General features: G+C 45.2%; 1 protein-coding gene across 1 annotated transcript; it reads right to left on the bottom strand.

The window, feature by feature from the left end:
* Positions 1 to 3,644: 3,644 nt before the first annotated feature.
* On the bottom strand, positions 3,645 to 15,586 carry RPL9 (ribosomal protein L9). Its single transcript, XM_006029224.2, has 7 exons — positions 15,506 to 15,586; positions 15,322 to 15,437; positions 14,021 to 14,116; positions 11,051 to 11,183; positions 6,955 to 7,035; positions 5,805 to 5,922; positions 3,645 to 3,765 (listed from the first exon to the last, which is right to left on the bottom strand). Exons 1-6 carry the CDS (start codon positions 15,549 to 15,551, stop codon positions 5,816 to 5,818), a joined length of 579 nt encoding a protein of 192 aa, XP_006029286.1. The 5' UTR covers positions 15,552 to 15,586; the 3' UTR covers positions 3,645 to 3,765; positions 5,805 to 5,815.

Here is a 15,586-nt window from a genome sequence, read left to right as displayed (position 1 = left end):
TATAACTTACTTATGAAACTAAACACAGAAAGTTGAAAGGTGAGGAGTATAAAATATAAGCTACAAATGTAATGCCATGGCACACAAATAGATAAAAATAACAAAATACAAGGGGAGATACAAAATGCGCACACACAAATTTCAAAACACAATTCCTTTTCTTAAAGTGAAAGAAAGAGGAAGGAAGAAAAGGTAGAAGAGGAAAAACATATCCAAGGAGGGGAGAGCAACTGCAGGCAAGAGGGAAAGGGGGCTTTCTGCTACAGTTCCAGAAATCGAAGTGTATGGTTGCGGCATAGCTTTTATTCTATATATAGATTATGTTCTACAGATCTAATTTTCTGTAGTATTTAAACAGTGATTGAAATGGTCACCTTCCTTTTACATTTTTACTCTTTTTTTTTTTTTTTTTTTTTTTTTTTTTTTTTTTTTTTTTTTGAGATTACACATCCAAGTATTGTTTCAACACCTACAACCTCAAATTTTGATAAGCTCAGGAACTCAGAAAAGTAGTTCTATCAAGTTGGCCTCATACTGGAGGGCTGTCTTCAGTGGTGTCCCCCAGGGATTGGAGCTTGAACCCATGCTTTTTAATATTCACTAATGACTAGGAAGAGGGGGTAGAAAGCTCAATGATTAAGTTTGCAGACGATACCAAGCTGTGGGGAAACGTGGGCACATTGGAGGACAGGGTCAGGATCCAGGATGACCTTGACAGGCTGGACTCATAGGTGGAACAGAATCAGATGAGGTTTAACAGGGATAAGTGCAAAGTCCTTCTTCTGGGTAGGAAGAATCCTCACAAGTACACGATGGGTGGTGGTCCACTGGCTGGCACGGCCTCTGAATGAGACCCGAGGGTCACGGTTGAGCTGAAGAAAAACACGAGCCGACGCTGCGATGAAGCTGCCAGAAAGGCAAACTGAGCTCTGGTGTGCGTCAGCCAACGTGTGACCAATAGATCCAGGGAGGTGCTTCTCCCTCTCTATTCGGCACTCAGCTGGAGTACCGTATCCAGTTCTGGGCACCATGCTTCAAGGACATGGATAAGCTTAAGAGATTACAAAGGGCCACCTGTATGATCAAGGGCATGGAGGATAGGCCCTATGAGGAGAGACTCCAGGAACTGGGCCTCTTTAGTCTGAGTAAGTGAAGGTCGAGAGGTTACGTGATAGCTGCCTACAAGTACATCAGAGGTGAACATGAAGATCTAGGGGAGCAACTCTTAGGAAGACACCTCAAGGGAGGACAAGGACCAATTGGCATAAACTTATAGAGGGTAAATTCAGGCTGGACATAAAAAAATAACTTTTTCTCTGTTGCCAGAATCTGGAACACACTCCCAGCAGAGGTGGTGCAATAACGCACCTTGGAGGTGTTCAAGATGAGGCTGGACAGACACCTTTTTGAGTTTGTCTGAGCCCAATAACTTCCTGTCCATGGCAGGGGACTGGACTAGATAATCTTACAGGTCCCTTCTGGTTCTAAGATTCTATGAAGTTACCTAATAAATGTTCTATTTCTCTCAGAAGACAGCAGATAGTAAGTGATCAAGAGGAGAAAACAAGGCTATTTTTTTCTGGCTGGTATAATGGCTATGGCGCAAATTCAGGCCTTGAATTCTAAAACTGCTGAGATGGAAGTCACCAAAAGCAAAACATAGCCCCCTCACTGCAGTTGGAGTGTGGTCTATTGATCAGGTCAGGCAAGTGAATAAAAGATCAGCACTCACCCTGTTGAGCGTCTCTAGGAGACTGTTTCCTTCCAAATATTTCCATCCTCCTTCCAGCAATTCAGGGTAGAGGAAAACAAGACTCCCTGTCTCCTCCTCTTCCAACCCCAGTGCTCAGTGTGGACAAGGAGTAACTTCCTCCCCTAACTGCTTCTCCAGGTGAACAATTGAGACCTGGCCAGAGCTACTGCAAGGCAGTTGTAAGCTCCCTCAAGACCTCTCAAGCGGTCACCAAGGTAAAACAGCTTCCAAGAGCTCAGAGCAGCTTTGCATTGTCTTTTACCCTTCCCACTTTCCAGTTAGCTACAAGAGTTCAAAGCCTTCCAGGCAATGGGAGGCAAAGTGCATCCACCAGGCACATTTGATGGCTTGTGTTGCAACAAAGGCAGCAGCTCTGTCCCTGTCCAACTACCACCTTCACGATTTTGCCAGTTTGGCAAAATAATCCAATGTGAACTAGGCATTCCCATCTGGACTTGGCTACATGACCAATTTATTTTGAAGCAAGCAGTGACAAGCTTCAGTGTAACTGCTTTAATTTACACAGACAACTTTAACTTCACTATAAAACTTTTGTTTCCATGTAAAAAGCACAGGGCTGCATTCCACCCTTCCTTGTCCAGCCCCACCAAAACAACACATGTATATAGCATTATGTAATTTTTCCTTTTGTCTACATGCATTCATTGTTCAGCATCTAGAGATCAACTGCTAAAAATCCAGATTCTTCACCTACCTTTGTGGGATCTGCCTCTTCTCTCCATGTTCAAACTACAGCAGGATCATTGTAGGTGAGATTTTTCTGTGCACCAGTACTGAGTCAAGCATATGCACAGGCTCATGTTGTTTGTGACATCCCACTGCTAGATACCTGCAGGGTAGATACCAATAAGTAGCATGGTGTGCTACCAGCAGCTACATGTTCTCAGCTGCATCTAAGCTTAGAGAGCATCAAATAACAAGGTTAAGATCAAGTTGAAGCTTCAGGGGGACAATTTTCTTGGCATATCCTCACTCTGAAGCTTTACTTCTGGCTCCTAGAAACATGAGCTATGGAAGAGAATTGTAGTGCAGACCTCAGCTGGTCACAATACTGATTTGGCCAAGGGATCTTTTAAATAAGAGGTATCCAACTTGAGGGCTTGGGGGCTGCAAATTCCCCAGCCACGCTATGCCAAGCAGGCTGCACACCCCCTGGGCCACGTGCTGCTGTGCTACACTGCAAGAACCCCACTGCACTACACAGGAAGCATAAACTCACTTTACTTTGCTAATGTCCCTGTACCACACCACAGTACACAGGGTACCTTTCCATGCCCCCTGCCCTCGCCAAGGCACCTATGGGCTCCCTCAGCCCTGCTACCCCCCACCCTACCGTACCCACAGGCTGAGGGTGAGAAGCATAAACTGGAAGGAGGGGAAGCCTAGGGATTTGGGGGCAGCAGCAGCACACTCAAGAGCAGTGGGGAGTAGTACCTGGACTGGGACCCTTAGGTGAATTCATTAAGCATCGGAGACAGCCTGAGTGCTGCCAGTTAAGATTGCCCTTAGTTTTGAGGGATAAGCTCTGAATGCATGTAGCACATCAATGAGTGCTTATTTTTCTGTTCAAAAACATAATCACTATTATTTGAGAACCTACACTCTCTAACTACTATTTCAAACCAATACAGTATAGTCTCAGCCCATTTGGGATGCTGTGATGGAGGTGTGCAGTGCTATGAATAGCTCCAAACTTTTAAGTGGGTTAGTATCAGGAAGCACTGCAGAATAAATGCCTTCAGCAGGTGACAGAGATCCCACTGTAATAACGAGCATGGCACAAGGCATCCCTATGAATGGCTCTTGAGGAGCAGTTTTTCATTGTATTAAACAATCATAGGAAGTGGTATTTCACTCTAAAAACAGGAAGTCAAAATATGGAATATGTTTTATTTTGTAAAACGAATCATCTTGTGCAGCTTGTGTGTTGTTCCATTTGGAGCCACTGTCTTGCAGCAAGAGGTATAGTTTTTGCAGTGGCTTGTCAGGATCTAGAAAGTGCAAATAAAAAAGAGTTAACACTGTTTTACTGGGGAGGATTAAGCAAGGCAAATGAATTAGCAAATCTGCGAACACCTTAACTTACTTTAAAACAGGGGCAGGTAAAATACGGTCGAGGCAGTTTCATCCAGCCTGTGGGTGCCTACCAATTAATTGTGCCTCAACTAACCCGTGTGCTTCACACTCACCCTAATGCGCTGGAGGGCCCTGGCCGGCATGCAGAGATTCTGGGCAGGATCACTGCTGCAGCTCCCAGGGGACGTTGCCCGCTCCCTGCTGCCAGGTGCAGCTCCCAGGACTCCACCAGAAGTGGTGGGGAGCCCTGCTTCCTGCAGGCCAAGGCTGCTGGCTTCATGCAGGACTCCCCTGCCCCGGTGGCATGCGAACAGCATGCGAGTCACAGGGAGCTCCACGTGATAGAGGCAGGCCAGCCTGGCTCTGCTCCTTGCCACCAAGTGCAGCTCTTCGAACTGACTGGCATTCCACACTGCTAGGCAGCCGTGCCTGTGGGGGCCATGAGCACCCTGAGGGCCTATTGCTGCTGGTACCATGGGGGGCACCCCCCCAACCCTCCCTCACCCACACCCCACACAACCCCCCCCAAACACATACATACATCCACATCTCCCAACATACCCTAAAACCTGCCAAGCAGCCATCCCCCTCACAGCTCCCCCACTACACACACACCTCCCCCCACAACAATATACAAGAGTAAGATTTTACTTCTGTGCTATTGTGCAATCACCTCTATATCCATTATGCACACGCACAAAATCAGGACAAAAATATTTTTTGAAATAAAATTAAAATGTTATAGTAGATGTTTGACTTTTAGTATACAATTTGTTTTTTTTCTGGTTCCCAGTTTCCTCCCCTCCCAAAAGGAATACTTCTGAGGACAAGGGGAGGGACTTGCAGTAGAAGTCAGGGGTAGGGGTGGAAGGAGGAGATGAACTTCTAGTCCCAAGATAGTGACTAGGGGGCAAGGCACCTGTCAAGGGGCAGGACTACCTTTGCAGCCTTTGTCAGCTCACCAAAACTCATTAAGCAGCCCTCCACCCAAATTGCCCACCCCTGCTTTAAAACCATGCATCTGATGGGGGGGAAAAAAACAAAACAAGGAGCTGCCTCAAATGAACTTAGAAATACAACTGTCACATCTGAATTGGCCACCTCAGTAAACCGTAAAACCTTAGAATGTATCTTCTTTTAAACCTAAGTCAATATGGTTATCTGAAGAATATAATAATGGTCAAGAGTGACTAAATCAGGGAAAGTCAGATCAGCACCAAAAAGCAGGTCTAAATAAACTATTTTTTTCCTATGACAAATGAATTCTGCCTGGTGTTTAAAATTTAATTAAAAAAAAAATTCTTTCATGTTGGTGGATTCACTGAAACCTGACAATACCTAAATAAAAAGTCACGTTGTCCTTCACTTGTGATCTGAAAGATGTACTCGTAACACTGGATTTTAAAATACACCTTCAAAAACAGAAGATCACACTAATTTCATCACCAAATTCAACCAAATAAGCCCGCAGCAAAATTGATGCCGATCAGATTGAAATATTTCCAAGGAACTCGTGGAACACTCAATTAAGGAGGTTCCTCCATAGTATTAAATGTTTTGGTTTAATTGGTAGACATTGGCTCTCTTCAAGCTCCCACATATAGACCAGGCCTAAGACAACTACATCTGAGGATTCTGTGGACTTGTACTAGTAGACACATTATACTAGTATAGTTTGTACTAATACCTCGGCACGTATTACAGTAGTATAACTGGTTAGAGGGAGTACCTCTAATTATACAGACTTGGTTAAAACACAGAAAAGCTTCATTACAGGTAAGCAGGTGATTGCAAAAAAAACTATGTTGGATGCTCAAAAGCATTGCTCCGTTTATCCTCCTCATGCCATCCATCATATAGTTTACTAAAATCTGCAAGACAGGGTTTTTGCTTCTAGTCTATGAAAGGACACATATCCCTTACCAGAAAACCTACTGCATAAAATGGTACCAACCTACTACAGATTTATTCATCAGGCTGTTGCACTGTGCCTTTCTCAGAAACATAGATACCATCCAAGAATTTTCTGATGTCCTTGTTCTTGACTGTGGTGGCCTGCTGGATCAAGGCAGCTAAAAGGAAAAAAAATAAAGTATTTGCATTTGAGATACAGCAAGGATACTGGGCTAACATTGGTCTTTTTAATGTAGACTTCAAAATTTCAAGTAATACTTTGAAAGGACACTGGCAAACTAAAAGAACTATGCTAGATTTGGTTTTATTAAAAAACACTATTTTTCCATTCTAAATCTTACTTATTTTGATTACAAGCACTTGGTAGCTAAGACTGAATACTACTGCATGGCACAATGGCCTGAAGGCATTACTGTGGAAAGCAAGCTAAGAAGGTTGAGGAGCTTCAGGTGCCATAGCTATCTGGCAGGACCCTCCTGCCAATACAAATTTTGCATTTTGTTTCTTTACTGCTTAGGACAGGCGGTGGGAGCTCATGGAACTCTGTGCAAGGCAAGCAATGAGAAGCTGTCTAGCCCTAGACCAGCGATTCCAGTTCTGTGGTATGGGTACCACTAGTAATATGCAGACAACTTGTCAGTGGCACACATTAACAGATTTATTATAATTATTTTAAATAACAAAAATTTGCTGGTGATACTTAAGGTTTTGTTGTTTAAACTGGTGGTGTGCAATACGTCAGTTTGGGAACCACTCCCCTAGACAGTGATTTCTTTCTCTAATCGTGGTCTAAGATGCAATGGCAAACCTTGTCAGGAGGTGCACCACAAGTTAGCCCCACACCCACCCTCGCTGCCACTCCAATCCACTTCTCCTGCCAGATCTGCTGCTCTACTTTTTGCCTCCTGCCCAATCTGCCACTATGATGCCTGTCCCCTACCTGATGTGTCACATGCCACACACAGAGATTGCTTATGCCATGGCACATATGCTACAAGGTACCCCTGGTCTTAGTAGGCAAGACTTGGGCCATCAGTTTACCTCAGAACCTGTTACAGAGCTAAGTGTGGGAAAGAAAATATTTGCTGAACTGAAACAGTGACCACTAAAGGAACACAACTAGTGTAGCTTACTTCTTCCCACGCCTCCACAAAACTACTCTTTGCCTATATTTCATCAACTTTACAAACCTGAGTTGGAGACCAATTCAATATCATTCCCTTCAAGAATCAGTTCATCCTTCTGGGCTTGAGATACTGCACAGCTAACACCTGATAGAAAGGAAAAGTACAAAAGTTGAGCATCTATAATCTGAAGAGATCCAAGGAATACCCTTATTATGTGCTAGCTTATAGTCCTTAAAGGAAGACAGCTCTATTTAAATCCAGAATCTTGTGTAACTTCATTCAAAGAACCAATGTGAGCATTCTATTATCCAATTCACTTTCTGTTATTTACAACATTCTCATATGGCACATGCCCCCCAAGTGAGACACATGCCTTGCTTTGGGAAGGCAGAATAGGTTTTTTCCAGAGTCTTCCTTGGCACAGTGTAGGCTCACCATGGCCGAATGCTCGCAGGCACAAGTCATTCCCCCTTCCAATTCCATAACTCAAACTTTAACCTATCACAGTGGATGCCAAATTGGCAGCAGCTTTTAGCTGCTCAGTTTGCAAGGAGAGTGTGAGTAATCTCAGTAGTAGAGTCTGCATCTCCTGCCTACACCCGGAAAGGGAAGGCAAGGAAAAAAAACCCGCAAACCCCAGCAGCCATTACAGCTTTTTTATACTTCCACTGCTGTACAGAAATCAGCCTTCTTGTCTCAAAAAAAAAATCCCAATTTTTGGATTGTTAATTTTTGGGGGACAGATACATGTACTATAAAAGTCAGTACAGTAAAATGAATGTAGCACCCTGAAGCCTATAATGCTTTTCCAGTGACAAACACCATACATACAGATACAGCTGCTTTCTGTTATAAGCCTGAGTGGACTATACAGCATTCACAAGTTGCAGAAGACAGTCCTATCGGCGTAGCTATGCCACATAATCTGCTAGTTGAGATGCAGCATAGGCTAGAATTTTTCTAAGGAACAGCTATGCCAAACAACAGTAAACTAAACGAACAAAATGATTTTGTCTTTTTTGCTGCTTTACACCAGGGATTTTGTCAGCATGTCATAGTTTCATAGTTGGTAGGGTCGGAAGGGACCTCAGCAGATCATCAAGTCCGCCCCCCTGCCATGGTAGGAAAGAATACTGGGGTCAAACAACCCCGGCAAGGTGTTCATCTAGCCTCCTCTTAAAGACCCCCAGGGTAGGAGCCAGCACCACTTCTCTCGGAAGTTGGTTCCAGATCCTAGCCTCCCTGATGGTGAAGTAGCACCTCCTGATATCTAGCCTGAATCTACTCTCTGCCAGCTTGTGACCGTTATTTCTCGTCACTCCTGGGAGTGCTCGAGGAAATAGGGACCCCCCCAGTGCCTGCTGGTCCCCTTTGACTAGTCTGTAAACGGCCACTAGATCCCCCCTCAGTCTTCTCTTGTGGAGGCTGAACAGGTTCAGGTCCCTCAGTGTCTCCTTGTAGGGCCTGCCCTGCGGCCCCATGATCACGCGAGTGGCCTTCCTCTAGACCCTCTCCATGTTGTCCACTTTCCTCCTTAAGTGTGGCACCCAGAACTGGACGCAGTACTCCAACTGAGGCCTGACCAGTGCCACATAGAGGGGGAGGATCACCTCTTTGGACCTCCTTGAGATGCATCTGTGGCTGCATGACAAGGTATAGGTGGCCTTCCTGACTGCATCCCCACATTGTCAGTACATGTTCATTTTGGCATCAATAATGCCTCCCAGATCCTATTCTGGAGTTACCCAGCCTGTAGGTATGCTGCTGGTTCTTCCTCCCCAGGTGCAGTACCTTGCACTTGTCCGTGTTGACACTCATCCTGTTCTCATCCGCCCGCCCCTGTAACCTGTCCAGATCCAATTGCAGCCTGTTCCTCCCTTCTAGCGTGCCCACTTCTCCCCACATCTTACTGTCATCTGTGAATTTGAACAGGGTGTTTTTTACTCCCTCATCCAAGTCACTGATGAAGATGTTGAACAGTGTGGGCCCGAGGACCAAGCCCTGCGGAACCCCACTGCCCACATCCCGTCCACCACCATTCTCTGGGTGCGGCCCTCCAGCCAATTAGTGACCCATCTGACTGTGTAGGTATCGACGCCACAGTCTCCTAGTTTTTTTTAATGAGAATGGGGTGAGAGACAGTGTCAAAGGCCTTCCTAAAGTCCAGAAGGACTATGTCCACCATGACACCTGCATCCAAGGATTTTGTGACCTGGTCATAGAAGGCCACCAGGCAGGTCTGACAGGGCCTGCCTCTAATGAAACCATGCTGGTTGCCCCTAAGCATAATCTCCCCTGCTGGCCCCTCGTGGACATGCGCCAGGATAATTTTCTCAAAAAGCTTACCCAGGACCAAGGTAAGACTAATGGGCCTATAGTTTCCTGGGTCCTCCTTCCTCCCTTTTTTGAAAATGGGAACCACATTGGCCCTTTTCCAGTCCTCTGGCACCACAAGTGCTCATAAAGCCATGCCAGGGGTCCCACAATGACCTCTGCTAATTCCCTCAGCACTCTGGGGGTGGAGATCACCAAGACCTGCTGATTTAAATACGTCCAGTCCCTCCAGAAGCTCCCTGACAAGGTCCTTTCTGACCCTAGACAGATGTTTATGTCAATTAGGCAGTGTGACCCTCTTGTTCCCTCATTTGTAGCTGACAGACACCTGGAACCTTCCATTTGCAGACCCTAGTAAAAGTTGTTAGGGCTCAAACATATCTGTACCAATTAAAAATAAAATAATGTTGACTTTTTTGATGTTAGTCTAATTAATGAGCTCCAAAACTGGCACAATGTTATTCTCAGTTATTACTTGTACAGTTTTGAACTCATCCTTCCTAAATCCTTATAGCTGTTTAAAACCACCCTCAACATTGACTATAAAAAAATATCACAAAGGCCATATAATTAAAATCAAAAAGTACACGTAAGACAAATGAGTCTGTACTATACACTGGTCACCACTCAGAACAAAATCAGTTGAACTGCTTGATTTCAAAGGTTATTTTCACTGTGCAAGGGGACAGGCAGCACAGAAGCACACAGGGCAGAAAGCAAAGCAATAGATCAAGCAGGGAGTATAGGACAGGAAGCAAAGCAGACGGGAAGGGGATTCAAGTGGCAACGGTATGGGGCTAATTTGTGACACTTGCCAAAAAAATAAAAAAAGCTGCCCCCTAATGAAATAAGAATCCTTAGCATCAAAAAACAATCTGGCCTGTTGTGGTCTTCTGTTGTAAAGAACTCAAAAGAACTGTTTGGGTTTTTTTCTCCCCATAGGAAAAAAACAAAACAAGACCCAAGGAAGAGCTAAGAGCTGGATTTGCTGAGGGCTGCCTCAACTCTAACAAGGTCAAGAACCACTCACTGCACTAGACTTTATTGGTACTCAGCTGTAGATAAAATCCACATTAGCAAACCCTGAATGAGCCAGGATGAGTGATTTCATTTACATTAGCTTGAGAAGTTGTCCCCCACACATTCTAACATTTAAAAAAAGCAAATGTTATTTACTGTTCTCCAAAACCCAGACTAATATTCTATGTAATTGGATTTTACATCTTTTTAGACATTTTAAACTCTTTGTATGAAAAAGCAGTCTCTTTTCTATCTTCAGAGAAGCTCAGGCAGACACATTATAATTACTGATGAATCCATTTGTTCAGTAGAATCACCCTAAAGTGCCAAAAGCCACAAACAGGATATTTATCTTCATTTTCACCAGTGTCACCCAGACTAAATGTGTACGCATTTATGTGTGTAGTGAAGAACGTTCATCACAAAGCTAAAAACAGGGAAAAGAAAACTTCTGAAGCTTGTCATGCATGCCTGGGAGAACAAACAAACAAAACAAGACTTAAAAATGAGTTAATTAATTAATAAAAAAAAAAAATTTAAATCAAGAATTCAGAAATGCTTTAATGCACATTACTACACCCTGAAAAAAGAACCGGAGTCATCTTGCTGATGAAATATTGAGCCTTCGTAGCTCACTGAAAATATTTACCTTCATCAGGACTAGTCTGTTAAATAAATCTCTATTATGATGTTAACAGCTTTTAATCTCATTAGGAACAGCTTTGTTCCAAAAACCAGAACACCAAATTAGTGCCCAAAACACCACATAAGGTTTGCTCAGCAACACTAACACGAACACACTCACCTGGTCTCATGCGCACCCTGCGGATATACTTTTCTCCCAGGAAGTTACGGATTTCCACAAGTGAGCCATTCTCCTGTATAACTACGTTGATGGGGAAGTGAGCGTACACTGACCTCATCTTGTAACGAAAGCCCTAGGAATTAATCAAATTTAGGATTTTAACAATAACACTCAAAATGCGTAACGATACGGTTAAGAATTGCCAAATAATTCTACTTTTTTTTTTAGACGTGGTTATCATTTTAGTTTTAGTTTCATAGATTTCAGACATCAGGGCTGGAAGGGACCTCGGAAGATCATTGAGTCCAGCCCCCCGCCCAAAGGGCAGGAAGTCAGCTGGGGTCATAGGATCCCAGCAAGATAAGCATCCAGTTTCATCTTGAAGGTGTTCAATGAAGGCGCTTGAACCACCTCCGGTGGCAGGCTGTTCCAGACCATGGGGGCTCGGACAGTAAAGAAGTTCTTCCTTATGTCCAGCCTGAAACGATCTTGAAGTAGTTTGTGACCATTCGACCTCGTCATCCCTTGGGGCGCTCTGGTGAACAAACGTTCCCCCAGATGCTGGTGGTCACCCCTGATAAACTTGTAGGTGGCCATCAGATCACCCCTGAGCCTGCGCTTTTTCAGGCTAAAGAGCCCCAGGGCTCTCAGCCTGTCATCGTAGGGTCTGCTTCCCTGACCTCTGATCATGCGCGTGGCTCTTCTCTGGACTCTCTCAAGCTTCTCCACATCCTTTTTGAATTGTGGAGCCCAAAACTGGACACAGTACTCCAGCTACGGCCTCACTAAGGCCGAGTACAGGGGGAGAATGACGTCCCGGGATTTGCTTGAGAAGCATCTATGGATGCAATGTGCACTCCCTGCTCCTCCATTGCAGAAATCTATTTTAATCCGTTTTTAAAAACACACTTATTCTCTAAAGCAATTGGCTCCAAAATGTGGTACCTCTACTTTTGCTATTTACACACTCTCCTTTTTCATCCCTAAAGCTATTTCTTTCGGATTTGGGGGTTCCCAGTTCCTGTCATCTTGCTTTAGTTCAATCTATTCTAGATGGAGCTTTACCTGACGATTGCCTAAAAACGAGGCGCTGAACGCCGCTGCTTAGCGGCGTTCCTGTCAGAGAGTGCATTTTGCACGGGTTCTGTGATTTGGATTGACATACCACTTGTTTCTGTATAAATATGAACTCGCCATTTTCTCAACCTCCTGAAACCCTCAATATTTTGGATCTTGGAAATGGCCCGTCTCCTTATATGGTACTGGAGCAGCCGCTAAAGTTAGAGAGAGAGTTTTGCTAAAAGCTCTTTCCATTCTGGTGTTAGAAAGGAAAAAGGAGAATTGGCAATTGGGAAATTCAAGTGCAACTGCTTTCTCCGCTTGGTTCAGTAGAGGCAGAGTTGCTTGCTGGCATTCAGAACTCACTCTCTATTCTCCAAATAGTTTTGAAAAATAACAGGGTTCAGAAGGATGCCAAGGTGGGCTAAGTGGAGAAACGTGAATGTAGTGGGTAGGGTGCGTGAGAAAGTCTGTTACTAGAAATGGATTTACCCTGATCTTGCAAGCTGCTCTGCAAGGGGGGATTCCTGCCCTGCAGGAAATCAATGGGGTCTGTGGGATGGAAGGGACAACCCAGCTTTTGGCATATTTTCCATACTCTATGGACCCCTGGATTTGCAGTTTAGTACATCTACACAAACAGCCATCTATCTTATTCTCATCCTTCTAGAACCACATGAAGGCTGTCACTCCAGCTCATATGTTATTCAGAGTTAATTCAGTGTCTGCAATTTTAGTCACTATATATGGATAACTATAGGAAGCTGAGTGGGGCTCACTCCGCTACATACTGTACAAATGTTGTCAGACACAGTCTATTATGTCCAAGTATTGTGTCCACATTTTGCAATCCCATCTGGGTCAGCAGGGGTCCAATGTTGCCCCTGCTTTTCCTCCGGCTCCCCACATATCTGAAAAAGGACTTCTTATTGTCCTTGATGCTCAAAGCTAGCTGGAGTTCAGTTGCAGCCTTGGCTTTCCTGGTCTGCTCCCTACAGGACCGGACCAGTGCAGAATAATCCTCCTTGGAGGTGACTCCCATCCTCCATCCTTTGTAGGCCTTTCTTTTTAGCCTCAGGAGATCTGCTAGGTCCCTGGAGAGCCAGGGGGGCTGCTGTGCCCTCTTGCTGCCTTTCCTCCGAGATGGAATAGACTTAGTTTGTGCATTGAGGATCGCTCCCTTGAGGAGCAACCACTCCTCTTGAACTCCCCTCTCCCTGTGGTCACAGTCGCTTAGGGCCTCACTGACAAGCCTCCTGAGCTTGTCAAAGTCGGCTTTCCTGAAGTCAAGGACTTGCGCGTTGCTGACCGACTTGCCAGCTTTTCGGCGGATGGTGAAGGTGATCAGCTCGTGGTCGCTGTCACCCAGCTTCCCATTGATCACTAGGTCGCCGACTAGGTCATCCCCAGTAGCCAGTACCAGGTCAAGCAGCGCTTTGCCTCTCGTTGGCCCATAGACTTCTTGAGTCAGGTAGAGGTCATCCACGCACGAGAGGAAGCTCTGCGACCGCTCAGATTTTGCTGAGCGATCCTCCCATGAGATGTCTGGGTAATTAAAGTCACCCATGACAACCATGGTCCTGGAGCAAGCTGCCTCAGCCAGTTCCTGGGCAAACTCCTGGTCAAGCTCAGGACTTTGGGTGGGAGGTCTGTAATAGACTCCCACCATTGTGTCCCCTGTGCCGTGTTCCCCACGGATTTTAACCTTCATGTAGTTGTTCAACACTACCTGCTGAATCTAAAGTACATGGTTTATGTGTACACCTAAAGTTCTCTCAATTACCACATGTATGCAGGAAAAAAAAAAAAAAAGTTAAGATTTTTTTTGGAACACACAATTCTCCTTTCAGAAAAAAGCTGCCTAGCAGCATGAAGGAAACGACAAATAATTTACCTCAAAATAAGACTTACCAGTGTGACACCCTTTATCATATTTTGCACATGACTGCAAATTGTGCGAACTGTTGCCAGCTCCTTTCTGTTACCCCACCATTTGTCAACACGTAGCTATAATAGAAGTTTAAGAAGTCGTCAGTTGAAATTCTTATTTTTTCTAGAAAACATCTGTTCTTAATTCAGAAGAGCTGAACTACAGAACTGAACAGCCTCAAAATAATCTAGAAAAAAACCTGCTCCATCTTTCTACAAAAGGACTTCAAAGCACTGAAATGCAACTCTGGTGCTCACCATTATATTTTGCCTTTCACTATAAATTTGGTCAAATCAGTTAATTGCTGTGGCCAGTTCTGTAACAATGACATGTTAACAGTTACCACCAAAGGGCTTGCAAAAATGATACTGATACAGCTACTTTAAGATGCTCCGATGAACAATATTCGTGCAAGTATGAAACACTGAACAGGCAAAAGCAAACCTCTGTTCGGTCACCTTTTACTGAAAGACAAGCAAACAAGTTACTTCTTTTTCTGTAAACTTTCAAATAGCCAACAACCTGGGGAAGTCAATAGTAGCGCTTAGTTTTGATCTTGTCCAGTGGCAAAAATGCTCAAATGCGTTAAAAATACTTGTGCAATACAAACAGCACACAGCTACCATTGCCACATTCAGAAAAAGCATTGCTGTCCTAAACAACCAAGTCTTCTGGGATAAGTGATGCTCCCAGACCATCTTGCCCAAGAAAAACTTAAACAAGAAATCAGACTTCCTATGAGAAGTGGCCCATTTTATTTTATATCTAGGCTCCTTACAAGTGAGCACCAAATGCACCCAAATACTGAACTTCAAAGCCTGGCACCTCATACACATGAGACACATCTGTGTCTTCAAAGTTCTGCCTTCAGCCCCATTACTTTCTCAGCTTCTCTTATGGTGGAGCCCTCGCTCTGTTCAGGGTGGCAGTTCTCAGCCTTTTTGGTTGGAAGGCCACCTCTCCACATAAAATTTCTATGACTTGAGCACTGCAATATAGTCAATTTGCTTTTTAAATCGGGGCCACTCACGTCCCTGCAGAGCTGCCAGGCTGTGGGAGTGGGGGACAAGCTGGGCAAGGACAAGCCTGAGCCGGGGAGTTATCCATCTCTTCGGGGAATGCTTCAGAGGAGCTGGTGACTACTGAGCACCCCGACAGCTCCGCACTGCAGTGAACCGGGTCCCTTTCCCAAGATGCACAAGGGGCCCTGAGCACTCCTGCAAAGCAACCCCACAGACCTGGTTGGCCTCGACCCCCGCCACCCCACCCCCCGGGCACGCACCTTCTTGCGCTTCTTGCCCAGCAGTGACAGCTCCACGTTGATGTGGTTGAAGTCGCGGCGCAGAGACCCGCGCGGGCCCTTCACGATCACGGTGCGGCCCTTCAGGGACACGTCCACTGCAAGAGACGGGGGTGAGTGGGGCCGGGCCGGGTCGGGCCGGCGGGGGGCAGGGGGCGGCACATACCTTTCTCGGGGATGTCCACGGCCTGGTTGCTGAGAATGGTCTTCATCCTGCGGGGACGACACAGCAGTCACGCGTCACGCA

This window comes from Alligator sinensis, unplaced genomic scaffold, assembly GCF_000455745.1.
Source record: "Alligator sinensis unplaced genomic scaffold, ASM45574v1 scaffold246_1, whole genome shotgun sequence".
In the NCBI taxonomy this organism is placed as follows: Eukaryota; Metazoa; Chordata; order Crocodylia; family Alligatoridae; genus Alligator; species Alligator sinensis.
The sequence above is the reverse complement of the archived record's forward strand: the minus strand, read 5'-3'. Positions and strand labels throughout refer to the sequence as shown.